General features: G+C 38.0%; 1 protein-coding gene across 4 annotated transcripts in view; it reads left to right on the top strand.

Annotated features, from left to right (window-relative positions):
- The window catches only part of LOC107662276 (stereocilin), a 21121-nt gene continuing 5759 nt past the window's right edge, over positions 1 to 15362 (top strand). Inside the window, exons 1-20 of one of the 4 annotated variants that reach the window (XM_016452236.1) lie at positions 1 to 88; positions 2683 to 2711; positions 4925 to 4956; positions 5391 to 5568; positions 5661 to 6794; positions 7665 to 7689; positions 7789 to 8284; positions 9092 to 9976; positions 10087 to 10149; positions 10891 to 11016; positions 11175 to 11341; positions 11423 to 11609; positions 11691 to 11806; positions 11881 to 12013; positions 12094 to 12276; positions 13233 to 13271; positions 13346 to 13516; positions 13642 to 13791; positions 14141 to 14199; positions 14410 to 14533. In XM_016452236.1, the coding sequence (XP_016307722.1) occupies positions 5505 to 5568; positions 5661 to 6794; positions 7665 to 7689; positions 7789 to 8284; positions 9092 to 9976; positions 10087 to 10149; positions 10891 to 11016; positions 11175 to 11341; positions 11423 to 11609; positions 11691 to 11806; positions 11881 to 12013; positions 12094 to 12276; positions 13233 to 13271; positions 13346 to 13516; positions 13642 to 13791; positions 14141 to 14199; positions 14410 to 14533 (4122 nt within the window). In that variant the 5' untranslated portion in view covers positions 1 to 88; positions 2683 to 2711; positions 4925 to 4956; positions 5391 to 5504. Of the gene's footprint in view, positions 89 to 2594; positions 2712 to 4415; positions 4957 to 5390; positions 5569 to 5660; positions 6795 to 7664; positions 7690 to 7788; positions 8285 to 9091; positions 9977 to 10086; positions 10150 to 10890; positions 11017 to 11174; positions 11342 to 11422; positions 11610 to 11690; positions 11807 to 11880; positions 12014 to 12093; positions 12277 to 13232; positions 13272 to 13345; positions 13517 to 13641; positions 13792 to 14140; positions 14200 to 14409; positions 14534 to 15362 lie in introns of those variants that run through there. The other 3 variants (XM_016452235.1, XM_016452237.1, XM_016452234.1) reach the window with 3 other exon arrangements.

Here is a 15362-nt window from a genome sequence, read left to right on the forward strand (position 1 = left end):
ATGGTTCTTAGAATAGGCTTTTTCATAGCATTATTTTAAGTACGCAGAAATTAATTGTCCCAACCAGATGGAGAAGAATGATTCAGAGGTGTGATCACTGTAAACCATGGCTTCTTGGGGCTTATTGCTTTAAAAGACATGCTAATAATTCTAAAATCATGCTAGCAACATGATAACAACATGCAAATTGTATTAAAACATGCTAACAACATACAAATTGTGTTAAAAAATGCTAGCAACATGCTAACCATGCTAAAATGATGCTAGCAACATCTCTCTAATCTAAACTTTCAAACTTCAAGCTTTTACAGCTGCTTCAAACTTTCAGGCTAGGCTTTCTCAAGCCAACTTCAAAGTTTGTTCTCAAACTTTACTCATCTAGTTCATAATTACAGTTCATGCTAACGATTTAGTTCAGGCTTCGGAGTGAATGGGGTTTTCTTCATGGTGGCGGGGTGAATTTAGGACAGGCGACAGGTCTGCAGAGATGCTTTCCATTCAGGCATGTGAGCACAAACCCGATAATGAGCAGAGGAGGAACAGTTCTTGTATGAGTCCATCACAAAACCCTGCTGCTCTGCTGCACAGGCACAAATGAGCGACCCTCCCTGCAGCCCACGACATTGTCTGCAGAACAGCTCCTCACTACATAGCATTCACTCATTAGTGGTGGACTTTGTTACCGTTTTATTCTGTGATTCTTTTCAAAGATACAGTGGCCCCCAAAAGTATTTGGACACGTACGCCACACTTAATGCAGTTCATTCAAAAAATGCAAGTGTCCAGATACTTTTTAGGGCCACTGCACAGGGGCTGGACTGGACTGACATGCAGCCATTTGTTTTTCATTTTGTTTCTGCTGTTTATAAAAGGTCATGAAAAATCAGCAGTAACATTTTTTTTTTGAGAATTTCTGTATTCTCTACAAAAAAAAAATACAACTTATTTTCTTTCATTCACCATTTATAAACTATTTATTGTGTAATAAATGCAGTTTTTCAGCCACCCAGAGTTATGTTAGTATCATTCTCTATTCCCAGTATGCATTATGCAACCATAATTCAATAAGTGGTGTCCAGTTATCATCTGGAATATAAAACTGCATTTCTATTCGAGTTTTGTGTATAAATGCTTTAATTTTATAGGCAGTTTGATTAACTAGTGAGCCTAGAGAGATAGTAATATTATAGGTGCATTACACTGGAAATGTGGATGCTGCACACTGGTGGTGGTTGAGGAGAGACCCCCCCACATGATTGTAAAGCGCTTTGGGTGTACAACAATACACAATAAAGTGCTATATAAATGCATCATTCATTCATTCATAAGGAAGGCTGAGCACACTGCATTGTGGGATACAGTTTCTCAAGCAGAGTGCTCTGATTGTATGCTGCACATTTGGACAAAATTAGCAGCTCATCTAGGAATTCTATGCATACTGAGAATTCACATACTGCAGGATACTATACACTGCAAAAACAGTACTAGTAATATGCAATTACGAACAGTCAATACTTTACCGACATTCTGTGCAGAAATCTGACATCTAGAGGCTAAATGTGGTATTGCAAGTTCAAGCTAAGGTTGAACCATGTTTCAGTTCTTTTTACTTCCCCAGACAGAGCATGTTAAAACAGAAAGCAAACTAAACGAATGCCAGTGAAGCCACTTATTGTACTTAAACATTAACTTCCAGAGGATGTAGTGCTAGTGTTTAGTAAAGGCCTTTAAGTTGTTGAAACAGTAACATGCCATTTGTTAGTTTTCTTTCAAATAAATGCACAGAAACACTAAAACTAAAACTGCATGCTGCTTCCACTAGTTTGAAATGCAAATATATTTATATTGCTTTAATATGTTGCATAATCACATATTAATATGATTAGGGAACATAAACAATGCTAGTTACCACATTTTTTTCTCATTTTACTGTGAAATCTCATCAAATGTTTTATATGATCATGAGTCCAAACTGTTCAGTCAAAGCATTTGGCTACCCATTGAATTTACTTCAATTTCTTAGATATTAATAAACAGGGGCCTGATTGTAAACTATTCAGCTCATATGATTGCTTTGTCAATGCTTTACACTGGTAAATATGTTAACTTATGTAGCAAACACAGATCGTTTTTGAATGTAAAGTGCGTGAGATGTTTTAGTTGAATTACATTAACTGTCACAATAGAGTTTACTTGCTAGATGATAAATATTTGTAGCATTAAATAACCAGTGTTATGTTGCCCTGCTTAATAATTGCAACAACCCAATAAATTAATTAAACATCCTAACTTTGTGGATTAAGTCAAGACAAGAGGTTAGTTAAAGAAGTTATTTGTGGTAATTCTTTGAATTCTTACGTTTTGTATTAACAGTCTTAATACAAGAGATAAGACCATTATTGAGGCCTAATACAATCTTGCTTTTGTCATATTGTTTTGTAACATAATTTATGCATTTTCTTGATCGCTGTCTGAATGTCAAAATTTGACCTTTCAGGTGCTTGAAACCTTACAAACAAAACGTATGGAACTTAAGTAGGTCTACTATATACTGTATAGGCTACATGTGGATAGTCTTTTTCCCACTGGAACAAATGGTTCTTAGAATAGGCTTTTTCATAGCATTATTTTAAGTACGCAGAAATTAATTGTCCCAACCAGATGGAGAAGAATGATTCAGAGGTGTGAAAATAAAGGCCTAAAAATGTTTGGTGAGTAAATACAACACTTTTTAGTATGCATGTCTGACAACACGTTAATTTGAAAGGAATAAGAATCTTAGAAGTATCTAAGAGTCTATCATGTATGATTTGTGGGCTACTTGATACACTGGACCAGATGCTTTGGAACTCTAGTTGTTCTAACATGCCTTAATAAGTTAAGACAGACTTAAGCTAAGGCTCATGTCTGGAGTTTGGATCTATGAGCTCCTTTGACTGTTTTCATATACAATGCACAGTCAACCAGTCAGACAGCACCTATTAGATTTTTTTGTCCTTAGCTATATTTTCGTGCATCGTTTAGTCATATCATCTGCACGTCAGAGCAAACAAACAAGCTCACTGCTGTGCGATTTGAGTGGAGTTAGTCATGAGGAGTAAAGTTTCTCATTTAATATTCCTGCAGCCAACTGAGCTCCATGCTGCTGAGTGAACGCCGCTCCCTCAGGCATCAATAATACAAGAGGAAGTTATTGTTCCTCTGCAGGCGACAGCAACACAGAATCAGAAGGCTTGTATGGAGGCTGTGCTAGGCCTTTCACTCAATCCACTCGGGTTTCAGCTGCTGTAGACAGGCTTTAGACAAGAGCGAGATGATTTTGAACATCATTGAAGGGCCTGATTGTGTGCTGATGGTGGCTTAGGGACACTTTTGTTTTATGACAGCTGTAGGCGACCTGCTGGCTGCCACATAAGTAAAACAATACCCGCCAGGACAAGGGTACCGTTTTAGGTCAGTGTTGGCACAGGTGAAAATTACCTCATGAGATATCAGATTGAAGAATAAAATAGGGCTCATCGTGATTACATTCTGATTAAGTGCTTTATGTAAGCTTTTGAGGGGGGAAAATGTTGACTTTTTTGTTTGATTGAAATAAATATAAAAATTAGATGAAAAACTTGTTGCTTTGGCAACTAAATGAATTAAAATAAGTTTAAGCTGAAGTACTAAAATGACCTAAACTGATATAAAAAGTAGAAATTTAAAACAAATACCTAATAAAAATGACACATAACATAACAATAACAAACTGTTATAGTACATAACAAATGTACAAAAACCTGAACTAAAATTAATATAAATAATTCAAAACAATAAGAAGTACTACAATAGTAGGCTATATAAATAATACTAAAATAACACTGGTCGGTAAGTGTTGTTAAATAAAAAATATTATATGAATAAAAAATATTAAATAAAAAACTTAAACGAAATGAGAAACGTTGCTTTGGCAACTATATGAATTAAAATAAGTTTAAGTTGAAATACTTAAACTAAAATTGAAATTAATTAAAAAGCTAAGTAGAAATAGAAAAAACGAATAAAAACGACAAAAGCAGCTAACAAAATAATTAAAAGTTGAAATAAAATGAAAACTAATAACAAAAAAAAAAGCTAATAAATACTGTAATGGTATATAAAAAGTACTAAAATAACACTGGTGGTAAGTGTTATTATAAAGCTGAAATATTTGATAAAAAATTAAAATAACTGAAAATTAGATATGTTGCCATGGCAATTAATTGAAGTTAAATAAGTTGTACTAAAACTGAAATAATAATAAATTAAAGCTAAATAGAAATACAAAATAACAAATAGAAATGACAAAAGCACATAACAATGAGTATGATTTAAGCTAAAATGAAAATGAATAAAATACAAATGAAAGATTCAAAATATTAATAAATACTATGATATTATATATTTTCATATACAGTAGTATGCAAAATAATAAATAAAAAAAAACTCTAAGTAATTGTCATTATCACCATAAAGATTGGGTTATATACATAATATGTTTATTATGCAGCGTTATGTACAAGTGCATTATCTATTGTGTATCAACTGCGCCCTTTTTTATCCTCAGTCGAAAGTAATGACCTACCTTTGTAACTCCTTTAATCTTAATTACTATGAAATTGCCTTGTGATACAAAAGTATACCCTCTTAAAGTTCCTTGGCCTTTCTCTTTTCTCATATTACATCCCTGAGCCTCTGGCCTCTCACTCCAGCACACAGTCAGCTGGCACATGACGGGACGATGTCGCTGAAACATGAAGCTGTGGCTTTTGAGGATCCAATTGAATCTGAAAGACTGGGAGGGGGAGCGGATCAAAAAGTGACAAATTCTGAGAGAAGAAGATGTAGAGAGTAGGACGGAGAAATAATTTGCTCACACTTACGCGCAATCCTATTTTCACAGATACTGACAGGATTAAATGGATACAACTGCTTGTAAGTACTAAAAAAATCCTTTAATTTCTATTACTATAATACAAATGTCTGGATTGTATGTTTTGTTTTTTTAAGACAAGATGCATAAAAATTAAAATTTTTACAGTCTAATTTGTAGCAATAGTTTTTTTTTTTACAAATGTCTGGATTGTATGTTTTGTTTTTTTAAGACAAGATGCATAAAAATTAAAATGTTTACAGTCTAATTTGTAGCAATAGTTTTTTTTTTGAATGCATGAAATATCTAAATTTAGTTGTAGCAATTAAATGCATTTTTTAAAGAAAAACCTGTGATTTTTTTTCTATTCATGTATCTTTTTTTAATGTATTTTCATAACCCCTATTGTTTAATTTAGAAAGTGGCAAACTTTTCTTTGTGAAAGTTTAGCCAAGTGGCGTTGGATAGTCATTAAGATTTCATGTGCACTCCACAGTGTGACACTTTACTCCCTGAATGTCTCCGTCAGCTCCTAAAGGAACACAAATGCACTCTAACAAAGACAACAAAATGACTTTGTCCATTCTACCTTGAGGCAAAGGAACTTAGGATGGGCAAGTTGGGAATTGTAGTGATTTTGCTCATACTGGAACAAGTATCTGCCATTGCTGGAGGTAAGACAATACTGGCTGTTCCTGTTCTTTGTTTGTACAATGACTCAATTTGTTTCACACTCTAACTTCTATTAGTGTTTTTCTCATGTTAGCCAGTAAAAAAGAGGACCAGAAGGAGGCGATTTTGAAAGAGCTTGTTGAGATCTGGAGGAACGGTGGAAGATGGAACCCACACAGAGCACAACCACCAGCAGAAAGACAGAAAGATCAACAAATTCATTCCATAGTGAGGAGCATTATGGGAGGCCTCAAGTCTCTAGGTGTCCTGCCAAGGAAAAGCAAGAGTCTCCCATCTTTAAACAAAGCCTTCGATAGAAACAGGCTCTCAGGATTCCTGTATAACATCTCCATGTACTTGCAAGAGATGAACGCAGAGTTAGATGATCGGCAGCAACCGTTTGGTGATGACCAGTTTTGGGAGAACCTGCTCTACTCTCTTCTTCAGATGGGAAGGGAAACGTCGCTCGGATTATGGGATGGGAAGAGTCCTCCGCGACCCACTTTCAGGCTTCAGGATTTGTTTCTGTCACTCAGGGGCAGCCCACATTGGGATGGACTTCTGGGTTTGGTGCAAAGCATTTTGACCCTCACTGAACGCCAGCCCCAAAAACCCATCTTGACTTTCATTTCTCAGAACTGGAAGACTATCAGCGCTTTGCTCGAAACTGTTCTTCAAGCTCTGGTCAGTGGGATGTACGGCCAGGCCGTCGCAGGTCTCCAAGGTTTCATCTGTGTCCTGAAAGGACGAAATGATTGTGCCTTCAACCTGAGCTGGCTTGAGCAGCTCATTAGCTTTATGGAAACCAGGAACTGGAAACCTGTGGTCAGTCTACACCCTGTGAGTGTAGAAAGCAATCAAAGGGATGCCACACTCTCTACAGGAAGTTTCAAACCCTTCCTCGTGCCACCTGAGGTACTTCGTGAGGAGCAGCTCTTGTTGAACCAGTCTGGCACTGATTCAGAGAGCCTTGCTTCTATGCAGTCTCTGCTTCTTCAGGCTTTGTCGAGGTCAAGCGCAGGAGAAAGGACAGTACAGTTCGCGGAGCGTAATCCTGCCCTCCTGCAGGGCTTGGATAACCTCAGAAATGGATTTCTGCACAATGTCGGCCGCAGCGTGTATGGTAATCTGAGAAGAAAAGTGTCACATATGACCAAGGCACTGCTGGATGATGTAAGCAGTATGGTGGGCGAACCACAGTACAGTCACCATGGAAGATGTTCTGTAGGCAAGTAGAGTACTGCTACTTTTAACAGACTCTAACCTCCATAACACATATAATACTTTACCTGTAACATTCATTTCAATTGGAACATCAGGAAAACAAATGTACTGAATTGCAATTCAAAGAAGTTCACCACAAGTAATGCATTTTGTTAAATAAAAAATCAATCTATCTATCTATCTATCTATCTATCTATCTGTTATTCTATGTTCTATCTGTCTGTCATTCTGTTGTTCCATCCATCCATCCATCCATCCATCCGTCGTTCTATCTATCTATCTATCTATCTATCTATTGTTCTACTGTTCTATCTGTCTGTCATTATGTTGTTCCATCCGTCCGTCTGTCTGTCTATCCATCCATCCATCCATCCATCCATCCATCTTCTGTCTGTAAGGCATATAAGACTTCAAAGTTCGAAACTTCAGAGACTTTGCTTATCTAGTTCAAAAGTACAGCCATCTTTTAATTTCCTTTTAATTCTACTTCATTCCCATTTGAATTGCTGTTCTGCATCATATTTTCTACTTCATTTCAAATGAAAAAATTACATGTGATTTTAAAAGGCATCTTCAATTCAATTCTGAATGGCGCATAACCCTGACTGAAATCACAATGGCATTGCTGGTCATTAACCAGATCTTTGTTAATCTAAATCCTATAGCCTGGATAATCTCCTGTTTCTTTTGTGTCGGTAACCGTATACCACTGGTATTATGTGCACAGCTATGATGTTACATCAAAGCCAATTGTATAATACTGTGGCCGGCTCTCCATTTTCCTCAATTAATCAACAGTGCTTTGCTATCCTCTGTGATTTGTATATAACTATTCACCCAGAACTTTTCCATTCACTTTTGTTTCTTTGTAAAGGTGACCTCAGGCAGTTAATATTGTGGTAAGTGTCATGAGAATTAGCGAGACTTTGAATTATTAAACTATATGTGCATAGTAAAGATTATTGTATATGAACAGTTTTGTTGTCCTCTTTGTACAGGGGAATTAGACATAACTTGACATGGAACGCTCAAGCGATGGGTTTCAGGTCAGATGGTTTACCCAGCAGGCCGTCTTTGATGACCTGCCCCTCTCCAGAGGAGGAAACAAGGACTTTGAAACCTCAGCACTCATCCAGAAGACCTAAACTTCACCAGTCCCAGCCAAAAGTCCACGAGCAGAGTGATTCAGACCCCTCACCGTCAGCAGAGATTCTGGAAGCTGCCTGTAATGCCTCTATCCCTGGTCTCACTGGTGTCTCGAATTTTACTGTCTTCCTCTACTGTAATCTTTTCGATGGAGAGAATGGCTCACAGGACCCAGAAGTCAACCATTTTGGGGTAGACCTGCATGTGTCTTGCTCCGATGCTGCTTGGTACCTCTCAGCAGCAGAGGAAGATTTTCTTTGGGTTCATGTTTGCAGTGAATTCTTCGCTCACGAGTTTAACAAAACAGTGTGTGCCAACTCTACATTCTGGCTGCAGCATGCACATCAGGTACACAGTTACTTTTAGTTTTAGTTTAGTGTCTATGAATAAAGGGTTAGTTCAACCAAAAATGTATATTCACTCACCAAACCCAAGACTCTGGTTAATCTTCAAAACACAAATTAAGATATTTTTTAATGAAGGTTAAATAGGTTTCTATCTCTCCTTTGAAAGTCCAGGTAACCAAAACTTAAAAGATCCAAAAAATCTCTTTTAGGCATTTTAAAATGCATCCATAAAAAAATGTGTAATTCAAGATGAAAAGATTTAATTTAGGCATTTATTTATACATAGACACACATACATAGAGACACACATTATGTATGGTAAACATGGAAGCACAAATATACATGCACAATGCATGCATGATAACCAATTTTTTCAGAATCAGAAAAAAATCATTTGTTTCTAATGCATGATGCATGCACAACCTTCCATGTTTACCATATGTGATGCGCTCTATGCATGTGTGTTTATATGTGAATTAAAGCTAAATTAAATCTGTTAATCATATAAAATGATTGTATTTCTTCACAAGAGACCGCTCATGGCACTCAATCATATGGATTTGTTAATGAACACCTTTATGAACTTTTAGGAACTTCGAAGTTTTAGTTACCTGGACTTTCAATCTAGGGACAGAAACCTCTTAGGTTTAATTAAAAATATCCTAATTTCTGTTTCAAAGATTAACCAAAGTCTTGTGGTTTGGATTGAGGAGGGTGAGTAAACGATGACCGAATTTTCATTTTTGAGTGAACTATTGCTTTAAAGTTTTCTGTATTAGCAATTACCTTGCTGCAAAATTTTTCTCAGGCAGAAGCTACAAAGGATTACCAGTACCTCATCCAGTCAAGTATTGATGACCTCTGTCTTCAACTCTCCAACGATGTTTCTGGGGGATCTCCTCCAGACGCCACTGAGGATTGCTTAGCACTGCTAAGCAGCAAAACTCTAAACGCCCAGGATTTTAGAAGGTGTTTTCTGCCCAATAACACAGCCCTTATTGCATCTTTGTGTGGAAATGAGTCATCTCAGATACTCCAAGATGGGAGCTGGGCGGCAGAGTACTGCTCCAAAGTTATCCCTAATCACTCTCATGGGGTCCCCATAGAGAACTGTGATTACTTGAACTGGAAGGAAGAACATTTTATGAACACTACCACCCTTGAGATTTGCAGCAGTAAAGCAGGTTTGAAGAACTATATTTGCAAAAATGCCACACTGTACTTCACATTGGTTCAAAAGCAACCTTCACTCTTAGACTACTGTTTGAACTCTGAAGAGAAGCAGGGCGCCACGTGTGTCCTCCAGAAGCTGTTTGACATGCTGCCAGCGCCGTATGACTTCGACACCTCTCAACTTTGTGTGAACCCCTTGCCCATTCTACAAGACGCAATTTATAAGATCACTCTATGTGAAGGAGCAGTGGATGAACGCACGGGTTGGTTAGCAACGGTGAGCTACGTGCTTCGAGTGTTGGACTTTGTGGTGGGGCTCTCAGCGGGTATGGAGGACGGAGAACGAGAGGTGCGTCAGAGCCTGGGTCAGGTCATTCTTCTGTCCAGCCTCCAGGACAATGCTTCCTTCTGGGCTACTCTACGGCCCGATGCATCAATAAGTGTCCTTCACACTGTTGCCGTCTTCCTGAAGAGAGAGCAAAACTCAACTTTAAAAGAGGATCTTTTAAGCTGTTTCAGTGTATGTCATGCATTTAAAAGTTGCATCGTTTTTCATGCTAGTATTTTATTGCTATGTTACCATGCATTCAGTTCGATGCATTCAGTTTCAAAGGCTTTTCTCCCCAGCAGCCTGTCCTGTGGGATCTCATTCAGAGAGAGGGCAACTCCTCTGCTTTAAGATTTTTAATGCAGGTATAACTTATTCTCACTGATGGCAAATCATCTAGTCAGTTAAACCCAGGTGTTTTCAAACTTTTTGATGCCAAGGAGCCCTAAATATCCCTTTGCAGGGGATACTATTTTTAAAATACTCTCTTAAAAATAAAGGTTCTTTATTGGCATTCCTGGTTCTATAAAGAACCTTTAACTTCAATGGAACCTTTCCATTGCACAAAACGTTATTTATAGTGGATTAAGGTTCTTAAGATTATTAAAATTTTCTTCACACTAAGAAAAAAATGGTACTTTTAAGAAGTGTTCACTGAAAGACTCTTTATGGAAGCCAAAATTTTTGTTCTATGGCATATGCTGTGAAAATTCTCTTTTGGAATCTTTATTTTTAAAAGTGTATAAAGCGTGATATTATAAAGATGACATGATTGTAAAATTTTCATTGTGCTAAAATCATAAGAAACTATTGAAATATGATATGGAAGCTATTTATATTTTTATAGTTATTACAATTATTATTATCATTATTATTATATAATTTTGTTAGCCATTATTTTACTTTAGCACCATATTGCATCTTGTTTGAAAACCCTTGAGTTAAACCCAGAATCCGTATCACTTTCCATACTGTAGTTTCTTGAAGTTAGTAGGCAAAAAGATGATGAGTTAAGCCCTTTCACTCACAGGCATTCCTCGCAAAACTGCACTATTTTGTCAGTACACATTTGTCAATGTCTAATTCTGACATTTATACACTCCAAGGAATACCTACAGATGCCTAGAGAGAGTATTCGCAGTGTAGTTTTGTCAGCGGAAAAAGATGCTGTGAAAAGATTCCTTTCCCATGTTCATCAGAGTTGGGATCAACTTCAAGTGGAAACTATACAGGTAAATAAAAAACAATGCTTGTATATCGAATATACAATGCTGACTGATACCGATAAATGAAAAACTGTTTAATGTCATCCAATAATCAATACAGTACTGATATATAATACATCCCTACTTAGAAGCACATATACATGTATAACTGGTGTCATTCACAGGTCTCTCCAAAGGAACAAGAGGCCATGGAAACCATGACAGCTGCTTTCATTCACAAGTTTCCACATGTCACACCAGAGCTTTTCATCGACCTCTCCCAGTTTATACCATACATGTCTGTCGCAGACATTATGACCTTCCCTGCCTCTCTCATGGTCAATGAAAGTGTGTAAGTGGATCATATCGAAACTATATTTTATGATTTAGCCCAGTGTCCTCCCAATTCAATTATTATGTTCACTCGCTTCAGACTAATGGCCATTAGTGATCACAGCTCTGAGATGAAGTCTCCACAAAAACAAGCCTTCGTAAAACGCCTGTTGCAGTCCAGTGTAGCTGGAGATGTGCCTTCATGGCCTCCTTACTTCCTCAGCTCCATTCTGCCTCTACTTCCACATCTCCCAGTCAGTCACTTTCAGCAGCTCACATCTCAACAAGTGAGTATGTCTCCATCAGGGGATCCTGTTTTTTTATTTTTTCCCATATCGTAAAGTAACGTCTGATTGTTTGACCTACAGCTCACACCCTTAATGGAGATGCTGGGGAACAGCAGTCTGGATGCCACAAGGGGGTGCCATGTACTTCGTACTGTATTTGGCAGGGGGAAGAACCTGACAAGTAACAACATAATGAGGTACAAATTCAAATCATTTGACATTTTTACATTTATAAACAATACAATAAAAGACACCATGCTTCTCACAACAGGTTAGGAGTTCTCATATGTTACCTGAACTCGGAGGACTTACAACAGCTATTGTCTTCATCAAATCTCTCACCAGTCCTGTGGCAGCAGCTGGCACAATGTGTATCAGAGGGACACGTCAGTGGAAGTGGCAGAGTGAGCCTTGATTTTCTGGATATTGTGCATCGTGTAATAATGTTTCAAGTGTTATTCATGAAGAGTTCTTTTATCTGCAGCTGTCGCATTGGCTTGGGATGGCCCTTAAATCCTTAAATGCCAGTATCTTATCAGCTTCGGCAATGGCCTCGTTACATGGAATGCTGCCACAAATGGGCGCTTCATTTTTGGAGCCGCTGTCCTCAAATGAGTTGTTGCATCTGGTAACTCTGCCGGGTGTGCCAACTTTCCCACCTGCACAGGTATGCACAGTGGATTAAAAGCTTTAATGGTTGAATGAATGATTGATTAATTGACTCCAAAAGGTGTTGTTTTTTCATAGTCATGCCAATAAAGTACCATTTTTGGTTCCTCAAAGAACCTTTCATGAAAAAGTTAATGTGAAGAACTTTTTAACAATTTGAAGAACCTTTTTTGTACTATGAACACTCTTAAAAATAAACGTTCTTTATTGGCATCTGTGGTCCCCTGAAGAATCATCCATGGATCTTTTTCATTGGACAAAGATGTTCTTCATTTTTTTTTTTTTAGGAACTGTTTACTGACAGGTTCTTTGGGGAACCAAAAATGGTTCTTCTATGGTATCGCTGCGAAAACCCCCTTTTGGAACCTTTATTTTTAAGAGTGAAGAACCGTTTGTGGAATGGAAGAGTTCCATGGATGTTAAAGGTTCTTCATGGAACCACAGATGCCAATAAAGAACCTTTATTTTTAGGAGTGTGAAGAGATAGATTTTGATAGATCCTCTTCATGTCAATCCAATTAAAGGGGTCATATGATGCTTTTTTAAAGATCATTATTTTGTGTATTTGGTGTAACAGAATATGTTGACATGCTTTAATGTTCAAAAAACACATTATTTTTCAAATACTGTACATTATTGTAGATCCTCTATGCCCCGCCTCTCTCAAACGCTTCGTTTTCTACAAAGTCCCTCCTTCCGACAAGTGCAGTCTGCTCTGATTGGCCAGCTGACCCAGGGTTTTGAGACTTTAGTCTTTGCAACTTCAGGGATCTTATCTATTCACAATCAGCTTGTAACACTCCAAAGAGAAAGGAAAACTTGAAATCGCATCATATGACCCCTTTAAACTTTCTGTGGGGTGTGAACAATTCAATTCAAATTCCAAACTATGAACTGGACAGAAGCCAAATTCTTAATTCTGAATTTTCTACTTTTCTATTTCTTTTAATGCAGGCATTCCAGATACTGAACAAAATAGCAGAAGAAACAAATGTAAGCTGTATACCAGTCCAATTACGATGCTTACCTTTAGTGAGTCTTGTGTTCACAGTCTCAATCCTGTTTAGTTCAGTGCCAACACGCTCTGCAGATTGAAGCCATTGTTTCCGGGTCTGGGGCCTTCTTTCTTGAGAAAGCTGGTTGTTCCTGAGTCTGCGCCTGATTGTCTGTGTTGGAGTTTAATGCTGGCTGACCTGCAACCTGCTCATCAAGCGATGGTCCATTTTGCACTCCAACAGGTTTGAACGTCTAGTGCTTGAGCTCTGTACAAAACAGTCACCATTTCCCCATTTTCCATTTGTGTTTATGCATTAGATTTGGTTTGGTCTGTTGGCGTATGATAACAAATGCTGATTGTTTGAAGGCTGTGGAACGTACGTCTGTAAATATAACACAGCAGTTGCAGTGTCTTCTACCATTCGTCTCCTTGAAGAAATTAATGTCAGATCTGGATGGAGAGACAGTCCTTCATCACATATCTCTGTATAAGCATATGCCATGGTCTCACCAACAGGTACAACCCTAATTTCATACCTTTGGTTTTTGGAAACTTGCTTTTTCTTAGCGTTGCATATCAGGCACAAAACATACAAGTCTTCAGCTAACACTGTCCAAGAACATCAGGCCTTTTTAATATTACATGTATATTTTCACTCAGAAATTGAAATTTTAAAGCAACTATAGAAGCATTGAATATTCAGCTCTAGCACTCTGTACATTACATGGTACAATAGCCTCCACGAGGGAATATGAATTAATAATCACCCACATTAAAGAGACCTTGTCTCAGCCAAAAGTGTATCAGATACAACCTTGAGGGCGATCCAGTTTCTCAGACTCACTTGTTGTATTTGACACAACAGGCTCAAATGCTGTTCAAAATGATTCAGCGGACCGTAAACATCACAAGAGTGTCATTACTGTAAGTGATATCTAGCATTACTATACTTTATGATTGTTGACTGGTCGGCTAGCCTCATCAGCTACAGTATATTTTGCTTTGGAAATTCATGCTGGTCTTAGTTAGTTGCATCATAGCCTGGGTCTCTAGCACAAATATGCATTGTTTTAATATTTGTATTGTTTTAAAATGTAATAACATTCATACGAAAATGTTTCCTTCTCACTGAAGAGATTTAGGTCGTATTGCTGGTGGCATGAGCTGTGATTGGCTGAAGCTTTGGGTAAATGACTCAAGCTTCTCCGAATTGTTGCAGTTCATCACTAAGTTGCCAGGAGGACTTAGACCTGGTTTGGTAAGAATATGAGAAATCTTTTCAATTTACACATTACCATTAAAAGCCTTTGCTGTCCAAATGCAAAATGCAGAGATTATAATATTTTGATTAAAGGGATAGTTTGATTAAAGGGGAAGTCGTGGCCTAATGGTTAGAGAGTCGGACTCGAAATCCAAGGTTGCGGGTTCGAGTCTCGTACCGGCAGGGATTGTAGGTGGGGGGAGTGAATGTACAGCGCTCTCTCCCACCTTCAATACCACGACTGAGGTGCCCTTGAGCAACGCACTGAACCCCCAACTGCTCCCCGGGTGCCACTGCAAAAAATGGCTGCCCACTGCTCCGGGTGTGTGTGTGTTCACTGCTGTGTGTGTGTGCACTTTGGATGGGATAAATGCAGAGCACTAATTCTGAGTATGGGTCACCATACTTGGCCACATGTCACGTCACTTTCACTTTTTTTCACTTTCACCCAAAACGGAAAATTCTGTCATTAATTACTCACCCTCATGTCGTTCCAAACACGTAAGACCTTCCTTCACCTTCGCAACACAAATTAAGATATTTTTGATGAAATCCGAGAGCATTCTGACCCTCCATAGACAGAATGAATGGTGGCGGAGACTGACACGGAAGGGAAGAAATTGTTGAATAAAGTCGTTATTTTTGTTTTCTTTGCGGACAAAAAGTATTCTCATAGCTTCATAAAATTAAGGTTGAACCACTGATGTCACATGGACTATTTTAACGCTGTCCTTACTACGTTTCTGGACCTTGAGCATGGCAGTTCCCTTGCTGTCTATGCAGGGTCAGAAAGCTCTCGGATTTCATCAAAAATATCTTAATTTGT

The sequence above is a fragment of the Sinocyclocheilus anshuiensis genome, unplaced genomic scaffold (genome assembly GCF_001515605.1).
Source record: "Sinocyclocheilus anshuiensis isolate Anshui unplaced genomic scaffold, SAMN03320099.WGS_v1.1 scaffold579, whole genome shotgun sequence".
NCBI classification, from domain to species: Eukaryota; Metazoa; Chordata; class Actinopteri; order Cypriniformes; family Cyprinidae; genus Sinocyclocheilus; species Sinocyclocheilus anshuiensis.